The 16,324-nt window shown below is 45.7% G+C and overlaps 3 protein-coding genes across 4 annotated transcripts; all 3 read left to right on the forward strand.

Moving 5' to 3' along the window:
- The first annotated feature begins 2,631 nt into the window (after positions 1-2,631).
- Positions 2,632-5,159, forward strand: LOC124655891 (pentatricopeptide repeat-containing protein At5g41170, mitochondrial-like). Its single transcript, XM_047194718.1, has one exon. It carries the CDS (start codon positions 2,632-2,634, stop codon positions 4,798-4,800), a length of 2,169 nt encoding a protein of 722 aa, XP_047050674.1. The 3' UTR covers positions 4,801-5,159.
- Positions 5,160-5,189: 30 nt separating this feature from the next.
- On the forward strand, positions 5,190-7,338 carry LOC124657723 (protein DETOXIFICATION 41-like). Of its 2 annotated transcripts, none has more exons than XM_047196238.1 (8): positions 5,190-5,483; positions 5,571-6,115; positions 6,206-6,292; positions 6,405-6,461; positions 6,556-6,794; positions 6,880-6,998; positions 7,048-7,173; positions 7,261-7,338. In XM_047196238.1, exons 1-8 carry the CDS (start codon positions 5,190-5,192, stop codon positions 7,336-7,338), a joined length of 1,545 nt encoding a protein of 514 aa, XP_047052194.1. The 2 variants fall into 2 exon arrangements, with proteins under 2 accessions (XP_047052194.1, XP_047052195.1); XM_047196239.1 differs by having other exon boundaries at positions 7,087-7,173.
- A 2,024-nt stretch (positions 7,339-9,362) lies between these two features.
- LOC124655892 (receptor-like protein EIX2) lies at positions 9,363-13,649 on the forward strand. Its single transcript, XM_047194720.1, has 2 exons — positions 9,363-9,422; positions 10,452-13,649. The coding sequence occupies exons 1-2, from the start codon at positions 9,363-9,365 to the stop codon at positions 13,401-13,403; spliced, it is 3,012 nt and encodes a 1,003-aa protein (XP_047050676.1). The 3' UTR covers positions 13,404-13,649.
- Positions 13,650-16,324: the final 2,675 nt, after the last annotated feature.

Raw genomic sequence — 16,324 nt, forward strand, 5'->3', positions numbered from 1 at the left:
CTAAGTTACTACCCACTATGAATGTAGTAACTTAGACTAGTAACATGACATATGTTGCTAGTTTAAGTTACTCTCCACTATGAGCAGCCTGATACAACCCACGACGATACCTACAAGGAGGAAAACAGTGCCAGAAAGTGTCGTCGTCGGCACAATCAAACGCCGGGCAAGAATTCCCCTGGGTACACCGACCAGTGTTTGAAAATCATGGCAAAGCGGCAGCACGAGGTGAATAGGATAGACGAAGCACCTTAGAGCATCTCCAGTCGCATTCTCCAAAGCGTTTCCTAAAGAGCGTCAGATCGAGCGTTTAGGGGATGTGTTTCGTTCGTGCTACGCTTGACGGATGTCGCTCCCCAGCCGTGTCCCCAAACGCGCCCCCCAAAACTTTAAAATACTATATTTTTATTTTAATAGATAGAAGAAATGTGTAGGTAACGCTGTACTAATATTGTTGCTAATATTCAAAGCGGTGCAACATAAATAAATTTTACATATAAAAACTTTGAAAAATATAAACAAATTACATATAATAATTTAAACTACTTCTTCTTTGATGGCCCTGCCTCACCGTCCTCACGGTGACGCTTCCTGCTCGTCACCTCTTCCGAAGAGGCGGTGTCGTTCGACGCGTCGGAGAAACTTGTGTCTTCCTTGTGGTCGACGGTGCTCGCCGGCTGCGTCTTCACCTTCGCTTTCGCCTCCGCCTTCGCCCGGGCCGCCGCCGCCTCCTCAGCCTCCTCCTCCTCCTCCTCCTCCTCCTCCTCCTCCTCCTCCTCCTCCTCGGCCTCCCATTCCTCGCTGCTTTCCGGAAAGAGCCTTTGGGGCACGCTGTTGGGAATATTTTTTAGTCCGGCGCACCACAAATCCCTTTGGCGGACGTTTTAGGGGACGCGGCTAGAGATGCTCTTAATCTGGTCGAGAGCAAGGCTCACAACCACGACCGACCCATGTCGGTCACCTCGCCCACCATAAAGGGTCACCGCCCAACACCCGCCACCAAAGAGGCAACGACCCACCCGTGCGTAGCCGGCCACCCCAACTACCCCGCACACGGAAGCTCCTCCGAGCTCCACAATCCACGCCAACCTCATGTAGGCATGAAACCAAGGCATCCCCCATGGCAGAGCACACACTCCAACAAGGAAAATTTACAACACATCGGGAGAGAGGCCAAAGCGCAACGAACGAGCTCCAACCAACATCGGCACCGGGCAGCCACCAGACAAGATCCGCACTTGCGCTTGAAGTTGTCCCGGCAGCGCTGAGCTCGCCAGATCTGAGCGCTATCAGATCTTTGCAGGGTGATTCAAGCAACCAACTGACTCTAGAGGAGGAGCCAAACACAGGCGCTGGATCCACATCGTTGTCGAGACCTACAGCCATCCTGAAGTCCTCGGGAGCAGCTGCACCACGCGATGGAGTCCCTGGCGATCTACAAGCATAATGGAAGGCTGGGTAGACGGGGGAGGGGAAGAGGAGGGGCGGCTGGAAGCCCCGCCGCCGCCAGCCGTCCGTGGGAACGGAGTGGGACACTATAGTAGGGTCCCCCTGGCTCACCCCTACCGGAGCGCCACGGGAGAGGAGAGGACTTCATGTTTTAGTACTTTGCTCATTCTGAAGAAGATATAAAATCCATGTGTAGTGTAAGAGCAAAAACAATAGTATAGTAGTGGTTTGCCATGTCATCTATAGCCAACTTATAGCCATCATATATAATAGTGGACTCTAATGATATACTACTTTATCAAAATATGACCCACATTTCACTCTCACAAAGTGCCTAGGAGCACGTGATAGAGCTGGCTCTTGCATAAGAGCCCACTTACCTTTTCTTTCCTATTTTCACTCCTCCAACTAAGTAAATATATAATATTTTATCTGTTATAGCCAGCTGATTGTACCTTATTGTACTTGCTCTAATGCTCCTCTAGCGGCGCTCCATCGATGAATGTTGACATAAGATGAAGTTCGATGTAGAGGCTCCCGAGATCGTATAGAACTTCGGAAAAAAAATCAATTTTGTATTATTTATAAATAATATCACCTGAAATATAAGCCAGAATAGCTTTCTAACAAAAAAGTATATTAAAACAGACGTACTAAAATTTACAAAAAGAAGAGAAAACTGGGCTGTAGCCAGTTGCTATTTTTTGCCAGATGCGTTTTATTTCAAATTCGTACAACTCCCGTTTGCACAGGTTTTTGGAGGTGCTGTGTGGGGTCACAAAGTCAGGTCAGTCCACTCAGCCCTTTTTTGCCAGACTTTACTTCGAATTCGAAAAAAAATTGCACTTCCTTTATCCATAAAAAATGTTAGAGATTTATCGAAATTTAGGTGTATTTATATTAAAGAGTGTCTTGATATATTTAAGTTTAGATAAATTTGAGACATCCTTTTTATGAATATACAGTACTAGATTTGGACTTGAGATTGAAAATGCAGAAGAAAATGGTAAGCTGGGTGGCTTCAACGGTCTGTGCCAGTTTCAGTTGTACACACCCCTACCAATCCGTCGTCGCCTCGTCGGCGAGTGACTCCTGCCGCCGCCGCCGCCACCACCTTCGTCCACCGCCGATCGCTGCCGTGACAACCAGACGCATTTCCTCCCGGGCGCACGAGCGCTGGCGATGCCTGGGCGCGTGACCAAGTACCCATCGCTCCTCCTCCTCCTCCAGCCCCGCCGCCTCTGCACCACCGCCGCATCCTCCTCTTCCGCCGCCGCCGCCGCGGGAGAACATGATCTCGCGTCCGCCGCCGCCAAGGAGCTTCCCCTTGACGATGACCTCGCGGAGGAGTCGCGCAGCCGGCTCGTGCGCGACACCTGCAAGCTGCTGGAGCTCCGCGGCTCGTGGACCCCGAAGCTGGAGGCGCAGCTCCGGCACCTGCTCCGGGTGCTCTCCCCGCCGCAGGTCCGCGCCGTGCTCCGCGCGCGGGCGCAGGGGGACGCCCGCGCCGCGTTCGAGTTCTTCCGCTGGGCCGACCGGCAGTGGCGCTACCGGCACGCGCCCGAGGTGTTCGAGGAAATGCTCAGCCTCCTCAGCCGCACCAGGCTCCACGACCCCGCCCGCCGCGTCATGCGCCTCATGATCCGCCGCCGGCTGAGGCGCGGCCCGCGGCAGTTCGCGCACCTCATGCTCTCCTACAGCCGTGCCGGGAAGCTCCGCTCCGCCATGCGCGTGCTCCAGCTCATGCAGAAGGACGGGTGCGCGCCCGACATTTCGATTTGCAACGTGGCTGTCAATGTGCTTGTTGTGGCTGGCCGGGTCGACAAGGCGCTCGAGTTTGCGGACCGGATGCGCCGCGTCGAGGTCGAGCCTGACGTAGTCACGTACAATTGCCTCATCAAGGGGTTGTGTAGCGCTCGTCGGGTTGTTGAGGCGACAGAGATGATCGGTGCAATGTTACAAAAGGGGTGCCCACCCGATAAGATTACCTATTATACAGTGATGGGCTTCTTGTGCAAGGAGAAGAGGGTGGCAGAGGTGCGGGGTTTGCTCGACAAGATGAGGAATGATGCAGGTTTTTTTCCTGATCAGGTTACCTATAACATGCTCATCCATGTGTTTGCGAAGCATGGTCATGCAGATGAGGCGCTGGAGTTCTTGAGGGAGTCAGAGGGGAAAAGATTTCGTGTTGATGAGGTTGGATATAGTGCGGTTGTGCACTCCTTTTGTTTGAATGGGAGGATGGCTGAGGCAAAGGAGATTGTAGGTGAGATGATCTCAAAAGGATGTCACCCTGATGTTGTAACATACAGTGCAGTTGTTGATGGGTTCTGCCGGATCGGGGAGATTGATCAAGCTAGGAAGATGATGAAGCATATGTATAAGAATGGTTGCAAGCCAAACATAGTGACACACACCGCCCTGTTGAATGGTCTCTGCAAAGCTGGGAAAACTTCAGAGGCTTGGGAGTTGCTAAACAACAGCGGAGAGGAGTGGTGGACTCCGAGTGATATCACCTACAGTGTGGTAATGCATGGGTTTAGAAGAGAAGGGAAACTAAAGGAATCATGCGATGTTGTAGCACAGATGTTGCAGAAGGGTTTCTTCCCCACTACTGTGGAGATTAACTTGCTGATCCATGCGTTATGCAAGGAAGGAAAGTCGGCAGAGGCCAAAGACTTCATGGAGCAGTGCCAAAGCAAAGGTTGTACCATTAATGTTGTTAACTTCACTACCGTGATCCATGGATTTTCTCGGCAGGGTGATTTGGAATCAGCGCTCTCTTTGTTGGATGACTTGTATCTCAGTAACAGGCATCCAGATGTTGTAACTTATACTGTCGTTGTCAATGCTTTGGGAAAGAAAGGTAGGCTGAAAGAATCCACAGCGCTTGTGGAGAAAATGCTTAATAGAGGAATTGTCCCTACACTTGTTACATATAGGACAGTGATACATAGATACTGTGAGAAGGGTGCAGTGGAAGAATTACTCATTCTGCTGGATAAGATGTTATTAAGACGAGAGCTTAAGAGTGTATACAATCAGGTCATCGAGAAGCTATGTGCATTAGGTAAACTTGATGACGCTTACAATCTCCTCACCAAGGTACTGAGAACTGCCTCACAGAGAGATGCTCAGACATGCCACATTTTGATGGAGAGTTTTCTTAACAGAGGCCTCGCAATTCAGTCATACAATGTGGCGTGCCGAATGTTTCGGAGAAATTTGATTCCTGATATTAAATTATGTCAAAAAGTAGATAATCAGCTGACCTTAGAGAAACAAGAAACAGCTGCTGGAAAGCTTATAGTTAAGTTTGTAGAAAGAGGTCTTCTGAAACAAGAAAAGTGAGCTTTTGATTTCTGACATGTATGTATCCTGTGTTTTGTTGGCAAGATGTTAAAGATTTGATTGGAATTGTCAGAATCAGATGCATTACGTGCTGGAAGATTATTCATTTTCTTCTGGATGGGACGCAATCCGCAATTTCACCTACCTCAAACTGATAGATTCGTAGTTTTATGTTCAGTTAGTAACGTTTTATGCTTCATGCTGACAGCCCTGCACTTTTCAACAACTTATTCACACCCAGCCAATAGACTGGTAGGATGGCACCTGAAGGTTAGTTAGCTGCCACCAAAGGGCTACTGAACAGTACAAGTTTTAGTGCATATATCAGCATCACAAAGGCGTGCTACATAATGAACTAGGCTGAGGGAAGCACTTACGGAGAGGAGACAATGGAGGGAGATGGCGACGCAAGGGCACCATTGCTGGACTTCGTCGATGACCGGTCGGGCTCATCGGAGGAGCTGCTGCGGCGGGAGCCGGTGCCGTTCGACGTGCTCTCACGGCTGGCATTGTGGGAGGCTGGCAACCTTTGGCGCATCTCATGGGCGTCCATCCTCATCACTCTCTTCAGCTTCACTCTGAGCCTCGTCACACAGATGTTCGTTGGCCACCTTGGTGAGCTCGAGCTCGCTGGCGCCTCCATCACCAACATTGGCATCCAGGGTCTAGCCTACGGCATCATGGTAACAAGCTGCACACGTTCTTGCACTATGTAGTGTAGTCCTTTGCATTGCTTAGAAATAGCGTCTTGTTGCTTGTATGCCATGCAGCTTGGCATGGCGAGCGCGGTGCAGACAGTGTGTGGCCAGGCCTATGGGGCTAGGAGGTACAGGGCCATGGGGGTCGTCTGCCAGAGGGCGCTCGTACTCCAGTTCGTGACAGCCGTCGTCATTGCCTTCCTCTACTGGTACGCCGGTCCATTCCTGCTGCTCATTGGGCAGGCTGCGGATGTGGCTGCGGCAGGGCAGCTGTATGCTCGTGGGCTGATACCGCAGCTGCTCGCCTTCGCGATCTTCTGTCCCATGCAGAGGTTCCTGCAGGCTCAGAACATCGTCAACCCTGTGGCATACATGACACTGGCCGTGCTTGTCTTCCACATCCTGATCTCGTGGATCGTCGTGTTCGTGCTTAGTTTTGGCCTTCTCGGCGCGGCTCTGACACTGAGCTTCTCTTGGTGGGTGCTCGTGGCGTTGACATGGGCGTACATCATCTGGAGCCCGGCTTGTAAGGAGACATGGACCAGGCTGTCCATGCTTGCTTTCAGAGGCCTCTGGGGATACGCCAAGCTCGCCTTCGCGTCTGCTGTTATGCTAGCGTGAGTACATTATGAGCCAGCCATTGTTATTAACTATTTGGTAGGTCTTGTTGATTTAATTATGTCTTGTTTCATTGTGTTCTTGCTCAGATTGGAGGTCTGGTATGTGCAAGGATTTGTGCTTCTGACTGGCTTCCTCCCCAACTCAGAGATTGCTCTTGATTCACTCTCTATCTGGTAGGCCAGAGGATCCTGTTATAGTTATGCATCGTGATTGCAACATGTGATATCTGAAAATATCTTCATGTTCTTACATAACTTGCATCTCTATCTCTTCAACTTGTTTCAGCATCAATTACTGGAACTGGGACTTCCAAATCATGCTTGGTTTGAGCTATGCAGCCAGGTCAGTACAAATGATCGAATGGCAATACGAAAATGTAAATCAATCATAAATTTCCTCTCCTGATCAAACTTTTATATTAACTCATATTACACAGTATTCGTGTCGGCAATGAGCTTGGCGCTGGCCATCCAAAAGTTGCAATTTTGTCGGTCCTCGTGGTAGTCATGGCGAGCATCGCCTTCAGCATTCTCGCCACGATTGCAGTCATGGTCCTCAGGTACCCGTTGAGCACTTTGTACACAAGTAGCACGACGGTGATTGAGGCCGTCATCAGTCTGATGCCACTGGTGGCCATCAGCATCTTCTTGAACGGAATCCAGCCAATCCTCTCAGGTAACATCTGGCACTGGACCAAGATCATAGGTGCCTAGTTTGCATTGAACCAGAGGAACTAAAATCTGTTCTATGATTTCCGCAGGAGTTGCTGTGGGGAGTGGATGGCAAGTCATAGTTGCATATGTCAACGTTACAGCTTACTATGTGATTGGGCTACCGATTGGATGTGTCCTAGGGTTCAAAACAAGCCTCGAGGCAGCTGTAAGTTGATTTCATCTTCAGTTAACCTCTTTTTTGATCATTTCTCCAGACGTCTGATGATCAGTTGCCTCTGTTTGTGATAATTCAGGGGATCTGGTGGGGCTTGATCATCGGCGTCGCTGTGCAGACGGTGGCTCTGATTGTCATCACAGCCAGGACTAACTGGGACAACGAGGTGAGCTCCCCCACCCCAATTCATGATTTCAGTCCAAGGTTAGCTCAATTTCTCGCGGTGCTCATGGTGACGTGGCTATTTACGCAGGTGGAGAAGGCGATCCAGCGACTGCGGCGCACCGCCGTGGACGAGGGCGGGATGGTGGTCGCCGTCGACGACGTCTGATGAACGGGCCAAATGACTATAGCTCGTTAAGCCTGATGTTTGCTAGAGTGGTGAACTTTATGAGGCTAGTGCCTTTCGGTTTGTGCAATAATAAGTCGAATTGAAACAACAGGCTTGTAGTTAATTAACAACAAATGGTTTGATTTCTTGGAGGCTTGGGGCTCCAACACTTTGATGCCCCAAGTTAGTTTTGTGCTAAGAGTGGTGTCCCACCTAACCATCGGCATAACACGTGTATACTTGTGGTGCTAGGTAGGTGCGATCTTGAAAGCTTCGGGTGCTCGTCTAACTCTTCATTAGAACGAATGTCACGAATCTGCGTGAATTTGAACAATCTCCACACACAAAAAAACAGTAAACATACTAGGAGAGTAGGAGACAAAAAAAAGAAAGATAAAACAAGAATCAGACCAGCAGACGGGAGAGGGGCGAGTGACGCTAAACGCTAGAGAAGAATGGAGGTTTCAATGTCCGCCGGTTCCGCTCGTCTCTGATAGTCATTTCGGCAACATGCATGAGAGGATGAGCCCTACGAATCATATGTGTGGCGGGTAACTTAATAGCATCTCTAGCCAAACTACTAGCTATCCCTTATATTTACCTCCTTAGAGCATCTCCAGTCGCGTCCCCCAAACGATGTCCGGGCAAAGCGCCGGATTAGTCGTTTGGGGGACGTCCGGACAAAATTTTCGTTTGAAGAAGGTCCCTTTTCTAGCCACGTCCCCCAAACGCGACCTCCAAACAAAAAGTAAGTGTAGAAGTCGTGTCCGGTGTCCCCGGTAGAGACTCTATACACAGGGGATGGGCTAGGGACGCCGGACAACATTTGGAGCACGTCCGGACCGAAGCGGCCTTTGGGGCACGCGACTGGGACGTTTTTTTGGCCGGTGTCCCCCAAATCTCTTTGGGGGACGCTTTGGGGGACGCGACTGGAGATGCTCTTACAAAAATTATTTTGTTGCAAATCAAATATTGTGAACCAAACATAAAGCGGTTATAACCTAAATTATTCAAATATTCAAACAAAATTATTCAATGTTACAAAACAAATTAATAAATGTAACAAATCAAATTGTTCAAAACTAAACATACCTAGGTTCATATGAATTAAAGAGAATGATAAACAACTCGTTATCGATGGTTCGGTGCATTTCGAGGAATTTCCGAATCATGATTGCATCACGCTCAGGCTCAATAGGGTCTTCATTTGAGATGTTAGATGCACCCATAGTTCTCTAGGATGTCTTGCTCATCTTCAATGATCATGTTATGAAAGATGATACAACATGTCTTTATTTGTTACCTTAATTACTACCTTCGTCCTAGGGCATGCGCGTATTTTTTGGTTGTCAATTTACTCAACATAGTAACAATTGTACAACACAAAACATTACAAAGTAGAACATCTGAGCTTTCTAATGATATATATTTTGTAATATATATCTTATATTATCATCATCAAATTTACGACTTAGGGATACACGTAGGTCCTATGAACCAGGACAGAGGGAGTAGTATCTTTGTCCGAAGGATGGGCTACTCTAACCTTATTTTTAATTATGTGCTTTATTCTCATGAGCTAGCACACTACCATGTTAATAAATTGCAACTTAGCGTTTATAGTGGGACACAATTTTATCCGTAAAAGCGTATTTGATGTGCACTGTTGCACACGATTTATCAATGCGAACCGTGTGTGACATGTTTATTGGCATACGAGTCAGGGAATTTGAACTGTGTACGATTGTGTACGTCGGGAATACTCCGTGCATCAGAACCGTCTTAAGGTTAAATTCAATGAAATGCATCAATCGAAATATGTAGTTTACTAAAAAAAATTTGGCACTGACATCACATTACATTTTACGAGTTCACACTGGTCAAATGTAATCGTTGTCACAACGACATACTACTATAAAATTCTTCGGTTACAAGAAGATCACCATACACACCATCTCTCTCCACTCTTGATCAATCACGTTCTGCATTTTTGCACCCAAAACTAAAAAACACCACAACCTCTAATGGCGGCGGCACCACCCTACCGCTTGTACTACTTCGAAGCAAAGATCGTGATTTTTAAGGTGACATTCACCCTCCATGCAGCAAGGGGGAGAAGTGGATCCGTCGAGTCAAGAAGCAGTTCATCAACACCGCGTGTTGGGCTGAACTGAGAGTACACATATGCAAAGAGGAATGCAAGGCAAATATCCGTCCTCCAATTCTTCGTGGCCTACGAGACTCTCATCTTCTAGGAAGTGCATGTTAATGCAGTGCCAGAGGCCCCACGGAAATTCCTTAGGGATGATTACATCATGTTTTGTGGCTCTGCTATTGGCAATGATTTTCGTATGCTCGAATACTACGACATCAACATTTCGGTGGCGATCAACCTCCGGTAGTAGATCTTGAACTCTACCTTCAACCACTTCCCTTCTCTCTTTTCTTTGTCCAATGCTTATACTGCGATAAAACTGTAAAATGATCTCGTAAAGCATCTGTGAAGGCTGGCTGGGCCGACGACTTGATCAAGTTAAAGTTTAATTATTTGATTTGTTGTTTGTTCCATTTCTATTTACGAATAATATTGTCAAACATATCTATTTTGTTTAAATTAATTCTATGTTTAAATAGTTGAAATTTTAAAAATATTTAAAAACTGCGTTTGTTGGACGGGGCGAGCAATAAACGGACCTTAAACACGACGTCTCCATTCGACCCATCCGGCCTATTGTAGGACGCGCCGTCTTGCAGGGCGTGACTGGAGAATGAAGATGCTCTGAGTCTACTAGCGAGGAGTTGTGTTCTTTTGTCTTGTAGACTTCAGAGGCGAATGACGCGGTGAGCGGTTGAATGGTCTCGGTCGGCGAAGTGTTTACTAGCGGCGGCCCATGGGTTGTGTGGCAGCTTGTGGTTAGTTTCGACATACTTGACCAAGATTCTCTATCCTATAACGTGTTGTGCATTCCGACGACCCGACGAGGGGTTGACGCTGGCGAAGCTTCCCCTTGCCGTGTCTCCCGACTAGTGACAATGCGGGATTGTTGTTAAAACCACGCCGGCCGGTGATACTGAAAGGCGGTGAAATAACAACCATACAACGCAATGGCCAGAACACCAAGCTGCTGACCATCATCCTACTCCTAGCAGCAGTAGCACTAGCCATCACCACCACCTCCGCCGTCGCTGCCGCTGCAAACGGGAGCTGCATCGCGGCCGAGAGGGCGGCGCTGCTCTCCTTCAAGGCCGGCATCACAAGCGACCCGGCCAATCTCCTCGGCTCTTGGCATGGCCGCGACTGCTGCCAGTGGAGCGGCATCAACTGCAGCAGCCGGACAGGCCACGTCGTCAAGCTCGACCTCTACAACCACTTCTTCGAGGAGGACTACAAAGGGAACGTCCCCAGCCATTCGCTCTCGCTGCGCGGACAGATAAGTTCTTCGCTTCGTTCTCTGCGATATCTCAAGCATCTAGACCTCAGCGCCAACAAGCATCTCGGCCATGGAATGCCCATACCAGATTTCGTGGGTTCTCTTGATCGCCTGGTGTTCCTGGACCTCTCCTTCATGAATTTCAGTGGTAGAGTGCCTCAGAATCTTGGGAACCTCACCAAGCTGCTATACCTTAACATCTTCAATTACTACGGCGCTACTCACTCGGATATTTCCTGGCTGCCACGCCTACAATCGCTCCAATCTCTCGAGTTAGGCGGTGTCAACCTCAGCTCAGCGGTTGACTGGCTCCATAAGGTCAACGCCCTTCCCAACCTGGTTGCACTCAGTCTCGATAACTGTGCCCTTAATAATAGCCTCACTCATACTACTACTGCTTCACCACCTCTACTCCACAACCTCACTCTTCTTCAGCTCCTTGATCTCTCCCAAAACCACTTAAACAGTCGAGCTGCAAACAACTGGTTTTGGGGTGTAACAAGCCTCAAGTCCCTATACATATACGGCTGTGGGTTCGCGGGAGCATTTCCTGACGAGTTAGGAAACTTAACCTTGTTAGAGACCCTTTACATGCCAGACAATAACTTTGTGGGGATGATACCTGCAACACTCAGTGGTCTCTGTAACTTGCAGTCTCTAACACTTAACAACAACAACATCAGTGGGGACATAGCAGACCTCATATACAGGCTACCAAGCTGTTCTTGGAAGAACCTGCAAGTACTGTCTTTGGAGGGTAACAACATCACAGGCACGACATTAGAAGCAGTGTTGCACCTAACCAGCTTACAAGTATTCAACGTGATTTCCAATGACTTGACAGGTCGCGTGCCTGTGGAGATTGGGACACTTGCAAATTTGACTACCTTGTACCTTGCGGACAACGGCTTCAGTAGTGTGTTATCAGAAAGTCATTTTGCCGGTCTGACGAATCTGAAGCAGATCGACTTATCCAATAATCACTTGGAGATCATCGTGGGACCGGATTGGGTACCTCCATTCAACTTGAATTGGGCCGAGTTCGGATCATGTCATCTGGGTCCTCGATTTCCTCAATGGCTCCGATGGCAAAAGGACATTGACAAACTTCATATTCCCAACACAGGCATCATTGGTGAATTACCGATTTGGTTTTGGACTTCCTTTTCTCGTGCTACATCTTTGGACATCTCGCTGAACCAAATTAGCGGCAAGTTGCCACTTAGTTTGGAGTTCATGTCAGTGAGGAGACTTCTTCTCCAGTCAAACCAGCTAACCGGCCTAGTACCACTTTTACCAAGATCAGTTGAGATATTGGACATCTCCAGAAATAATTTAACTGGTTTTGTGGCATCAAACATTGGAGCTCCTTCTTTGCAGTTTGCAATTCTCTTCTCAAATAGCATAACGGGGGCTATTCCCAAGTCAATTTGTCAGTGGTCAAAACTTCTGGTCTTAGATCTTTCAAGCAATCTGCTGACAGGGGAACTACCTGACTGTGGCACAAAACAGCTGAAACACTGGGATACATCTAGCAACAACACTTCAATTGCTAAAAGCAAAAGTTCTTCAAGTTTGGAAGTCCGTACTCTCCTTCTAAGGAACAATAGTCTATCGGGTGGATTTCCTCTATTCCTAAGACAATGCAGAAATGTTGTTTTCGTCGATCTAGCTCAAAACAGATTCAGTGGAAAGTTACCAGTGTGGATTAGTAAAGAAATGCCTGCTTTGGTAATACTACGGCTAAGATCTAACAACTTTTCTGGAGAAATTCCAATTGGAATAGCGAAATTTCCTGCCCTTCGAATTCTAGATCTATCTAATAACAACTTTTATGGGGCTATACCGCAACATCTGGCAGGCTTAGAAGCTTTGACTGCTACTGATAAGGCTCTACTTCCAGCAGAAAATCCATTCGAAGAAGAATATCAGGAAATGTATTGGTCCAGTGATACCGGATTGTTTAATGATAGCTTACCAGTGGTAATAAAAGGGAAAGTACTTGGATACAGAGAGAACGTCATATATTTGATGAGCATTGATTTATCATGCAACAGTTTGACAGGAAAAATCCCAGAAGAAATGAGCTATCTTGCTGGACTGATAAACCTGAATTTATCATCGAACTTCTTGAGTGGACAAATCCCATACAAAATTGGCAATATGCAATCACTAGAATCTCTTGACCTCACAAAGAACCATCTTGCTGGTGAGATTCCCTGGGGATTATCAGATCTGACATCGCTAGCCTACCTAAATTTGTCATATAATGATCTATCAGGAAGAATACCCTCGGGCCGCCAACTAGACACCCTCCAAACAGATGATCCTGCATCTATGTACATTGGAAATCCTGGTCTTTGTGGACGTCCAGTTCCAAAGCAATGTCCTGGAGATCAACCAACTCAAGAAGATTCGGTTGAATGGCACAAACATGGTCTGTTTCAAATGGATTTTCTGCTTAGCCTAATTGTGGGGTTTGTGGCAGGCGTTTGGATGGTATTTTGTGGCCTTCTGTTCGCTAAGAAATGGATGGGTGCTTATTTCAGATTATTTGACAAGTTATGTGACAAGGTTTATGTCATCTCTGTTGTTACTTGGCATAAATGGTGCGGAATCAGTGGTGAAAATTAAGCTAGTATGAAAACGTAACTGAGGGTATTGCTCTGTATCAAGATGTTGCTAACCAAATAATGAGGTTGTGGGGGTTAATACTACATTATTTTCTGTGTGGTGACTTCGTCTTTATGGGTGACGGTAGCACGGTGCGGCTGGCGGTCTGAGCGGTGATTGACATGTTAAATCGGCGATGGATTTTAGTTTTCTTTTGGTGGCTAAAGTGATCCATGAGCTATAATATTTTGTAAGACTTATGCAGTAATAGAATAATAAAAAACGGTATGCATCGATTGATGCAAAGGCTGGGGCTTCCATCGTTCTGAAAAAAGATGAGCAACAAATAACTACCAAGAAACGTGTATTGAAATCATATTTAAGAACACTGACCGGGTCGTACCAGAGAAACTTTTTTATGCATCAAGGAAAAACATTGGTAAAATAAAAGGTACAACTTGATTATGAAAGCTACTAAGAGGTTCACTTTCATACATGAAAGGTTACGACAGTAGCAATACAAGTACCAGTGCCATTTTTATTTTAAATTTTAAACATAACGATCAAATTTATAGATTTAAGATTTTTTTAACATAGAAGGAGAGAGTACAAAACCTGTCGATCCTACAAACCGGTCTCCAACTAACATCACGAGATTGGTAAGAAAGAAACCGTTTCAACAATAAACCTTAGCCTTGCGCATATTCTGCTTGAGCTACATAATGAAGATCCTAGCCGCTTTAAGTTAGAACATCTTTCTTGATTGAGCTATTGATATCTTGTGAATTTCCCCCTTATATATACTCCACTATGGAAGCTCCTTTTGTTAGGAATATCTTCAAATATCCATGATTACCATATGGACGACATGCTTGAAGCATACGATCTCTTTTGGATGGCTCATCTTGAACTTGCACTTCATCTTTTTATTTCTTCATTATGTTTATGTCTTGAGGATACATATTAGAGCTCACTCCATCTTTGTCTTAAAATCATACTTGCCATAGGCTCAACTCCCATTTTACCAATCTTCGGATCACTCCTTGAAAATCTTGGTTAATCACTTGATCTTCGTTAATTTCTTCTTCTTTCAACCTTGAAGCCAACATATGGTTCAAGCATTTGTCTATAGACAGAAACTACAAACATAACTCAATCCAAACGTTAGTCCATAGAGATATTCATTAATTACGAAACCACACATGGCACCATGCATTTTCATTGTGGTGTCTACCCATTTCAGAGAAGCAGTGTCACGTTAGAGTGTTCCGGCGTGGTGCATGAGCACAATGATGGCGAACCAAGAATAGGTCGAGAAATCTATTTGTTTTTTCCTTGCAAGGTCAATAATGGTCAAGGAGACAAAGACCTAAACAAATAAAAGATACAAATTCTTTTTTGTGTATCTTTCTAGTTTGTATAGCTACCAAATGAAACTATATTGATCACAAATGTATGTATGTATATGATGTGCAATCAATTTAATTGAGATTTGCTAATGTATTTGCATGAATTGTTCACTTATGGGTTGCTAGTACAGCTGGCCATGAATATGTTAGTATCATGCTTATGTGGGCAATAAGTAGGTGCATTGTAAACGTGTGCAATGTTTTCCATCAACATACGGCTGGTTTGAACTATTCTTGTGCCAAATTAGATGAACACATACGGCGATGTTGTTTGCGAACATCCAAAAACGCACACGCTCGAGCAAAAAAAACTCATTTATGGAGGGCCCTACCATTCGCAGGCGATTTAGCGAAGTGAACCGTGTGCGAAAGTTGACCCCTTCGCCCACCATTTATAATGAAGGTTCCGAGAACTGTCGTGTGTGTGAATCTCATGCATCAAAGGAGCCCCTTGATTTTTCTTACTCTTCCTTGTTTTCTTCTAATAACTTCGTGTGTTTTCTATAAAATATCTCCATGTGTATTTTTTTCTGCCATTTTCATGTTGTTTTCACTCAATTCCATTTATTCAAAATGTATAACTATATATTATGCACTATATTTTCATTTATTAAACCAACTTGAGCACGTAATGCAATACACATTTGGTAAATAAAAAGATTAGCAGCAAGCAAAAGACACAACAAGACACAACGATAAGCTCTAGCTAAATACTACATTGTATACTATATTTGCTTATATACCTAATCACACACTAGAAACTCCCCTCATAATATTTGTTGTACCATATGATTTATACATGTATGCAAATATACTGAACACACACATGATTTATTTTTTGAGAAATACACACGTAGGTTTGTTATCTTGCAACCGGTTTGCACAGTGTTTGTTTTGCCATTTGTCTTTGTGTTTGATTTCACTACCTCAACCCACAAAAACTTCAAATCAGTGCAAATCGAGAAAATGTCACATCTTGTATAGTTTGAACTGTGCACTTGGTACAAATTGGTGTACAAGAGCAAACTGAGAAAATGATAAAAACCCACCACATTTGGGGTTGCGGTGTCACATAACCACCAACTTAGGTTTGGGCACATCACATTGGGACATATTATTGACAGATTGCACCGATTTTCCAAATTAGCCGTGCTAACTAGTTTTATGGCAGCCTGGACCCACTGTCAGGTCCACATGGGAAGGAGAGGTAGTGGGGCGCTCATGGCCGTTATGGCTCGACTCCCTAGGATTTCACATTTTTTGAGAGAAACTGTGAGGCAAAACCTCACAGAAAATTATTAAAGGGACCGCCACCAAAGTTACATAAATACAATATATACAGAAGTAAGAAAATAAAAGGAAATTATGACAAAGATTCAATCCATGTCTGCAACTCCTTGGAATGTTTGTCTTTAACCCTATGCTTATGCACAGTGGCTTCATGTATAAAATCTCTCTTCCATGATCTGAAGGACGGTCTTGTATGTTCAAATATAATTCAATTCATCTGCTTCCAAATATGCCAGGCTGCTA

This window comes from Lolium rigidum, chromosome 5 (genome assembly GCF_022539505.1).
Source record: "Lolium rigidum isolate FL_2022 chromosome 5, APGP_CSIRO_Lrig_0.1, whole genome shotgun sequence".
Classification (NCBI taxonomy): domain Eukaryota; kingdom Viridiplantae; phylum Streptophyta; class Magnoliopsida; order Poales; family Poaceae; genus Lolium; species Lolium rigidum.

Coding starts and splice junctions, on each gene's coding strand:
- LOC124655891 (XM_047194718.1), top strand. CDS start 2,632: ATGCCTGGGCGCGTGACCAAGTACCCATCGCTCCTCCTCCTCCTCCAG.
- LOC124657723 (XM_047196238.1), top strand. CDS start 5,190: ATGGAGGGAGATGGCGACGCAAGGGCACCATTGCTGGACTTCGTCGAT. Junction 6,116..6,205: donor GCGTCTGCTGTTATGCTAGC/GTGAGTACATTA, acceptor GTTCTTGCTCAG/ATTGGAGGTCTGGTATGTGC. Junction 6,999..7,047: donor AAACAAGCCTCGAGGCAGCT/GTAAGTTGATTT, acceptor TCATTTCTCCAG/ACGTCTGATGATCAGTTGCC.
- LOC124655892 (XM_047194720.1), top strand. CDS start 9,363: ATGGCGGCGGCACCACCCTACCGCTTGTACTACTTCGAAGCAAAGATC. Junction 9,423..10,451: donor CAAAGATCGTGATTTTTAAG/GTGACATTCACC, acceptor CGCAATGGCCAG/AACACCAAGCTGCTGACCAT.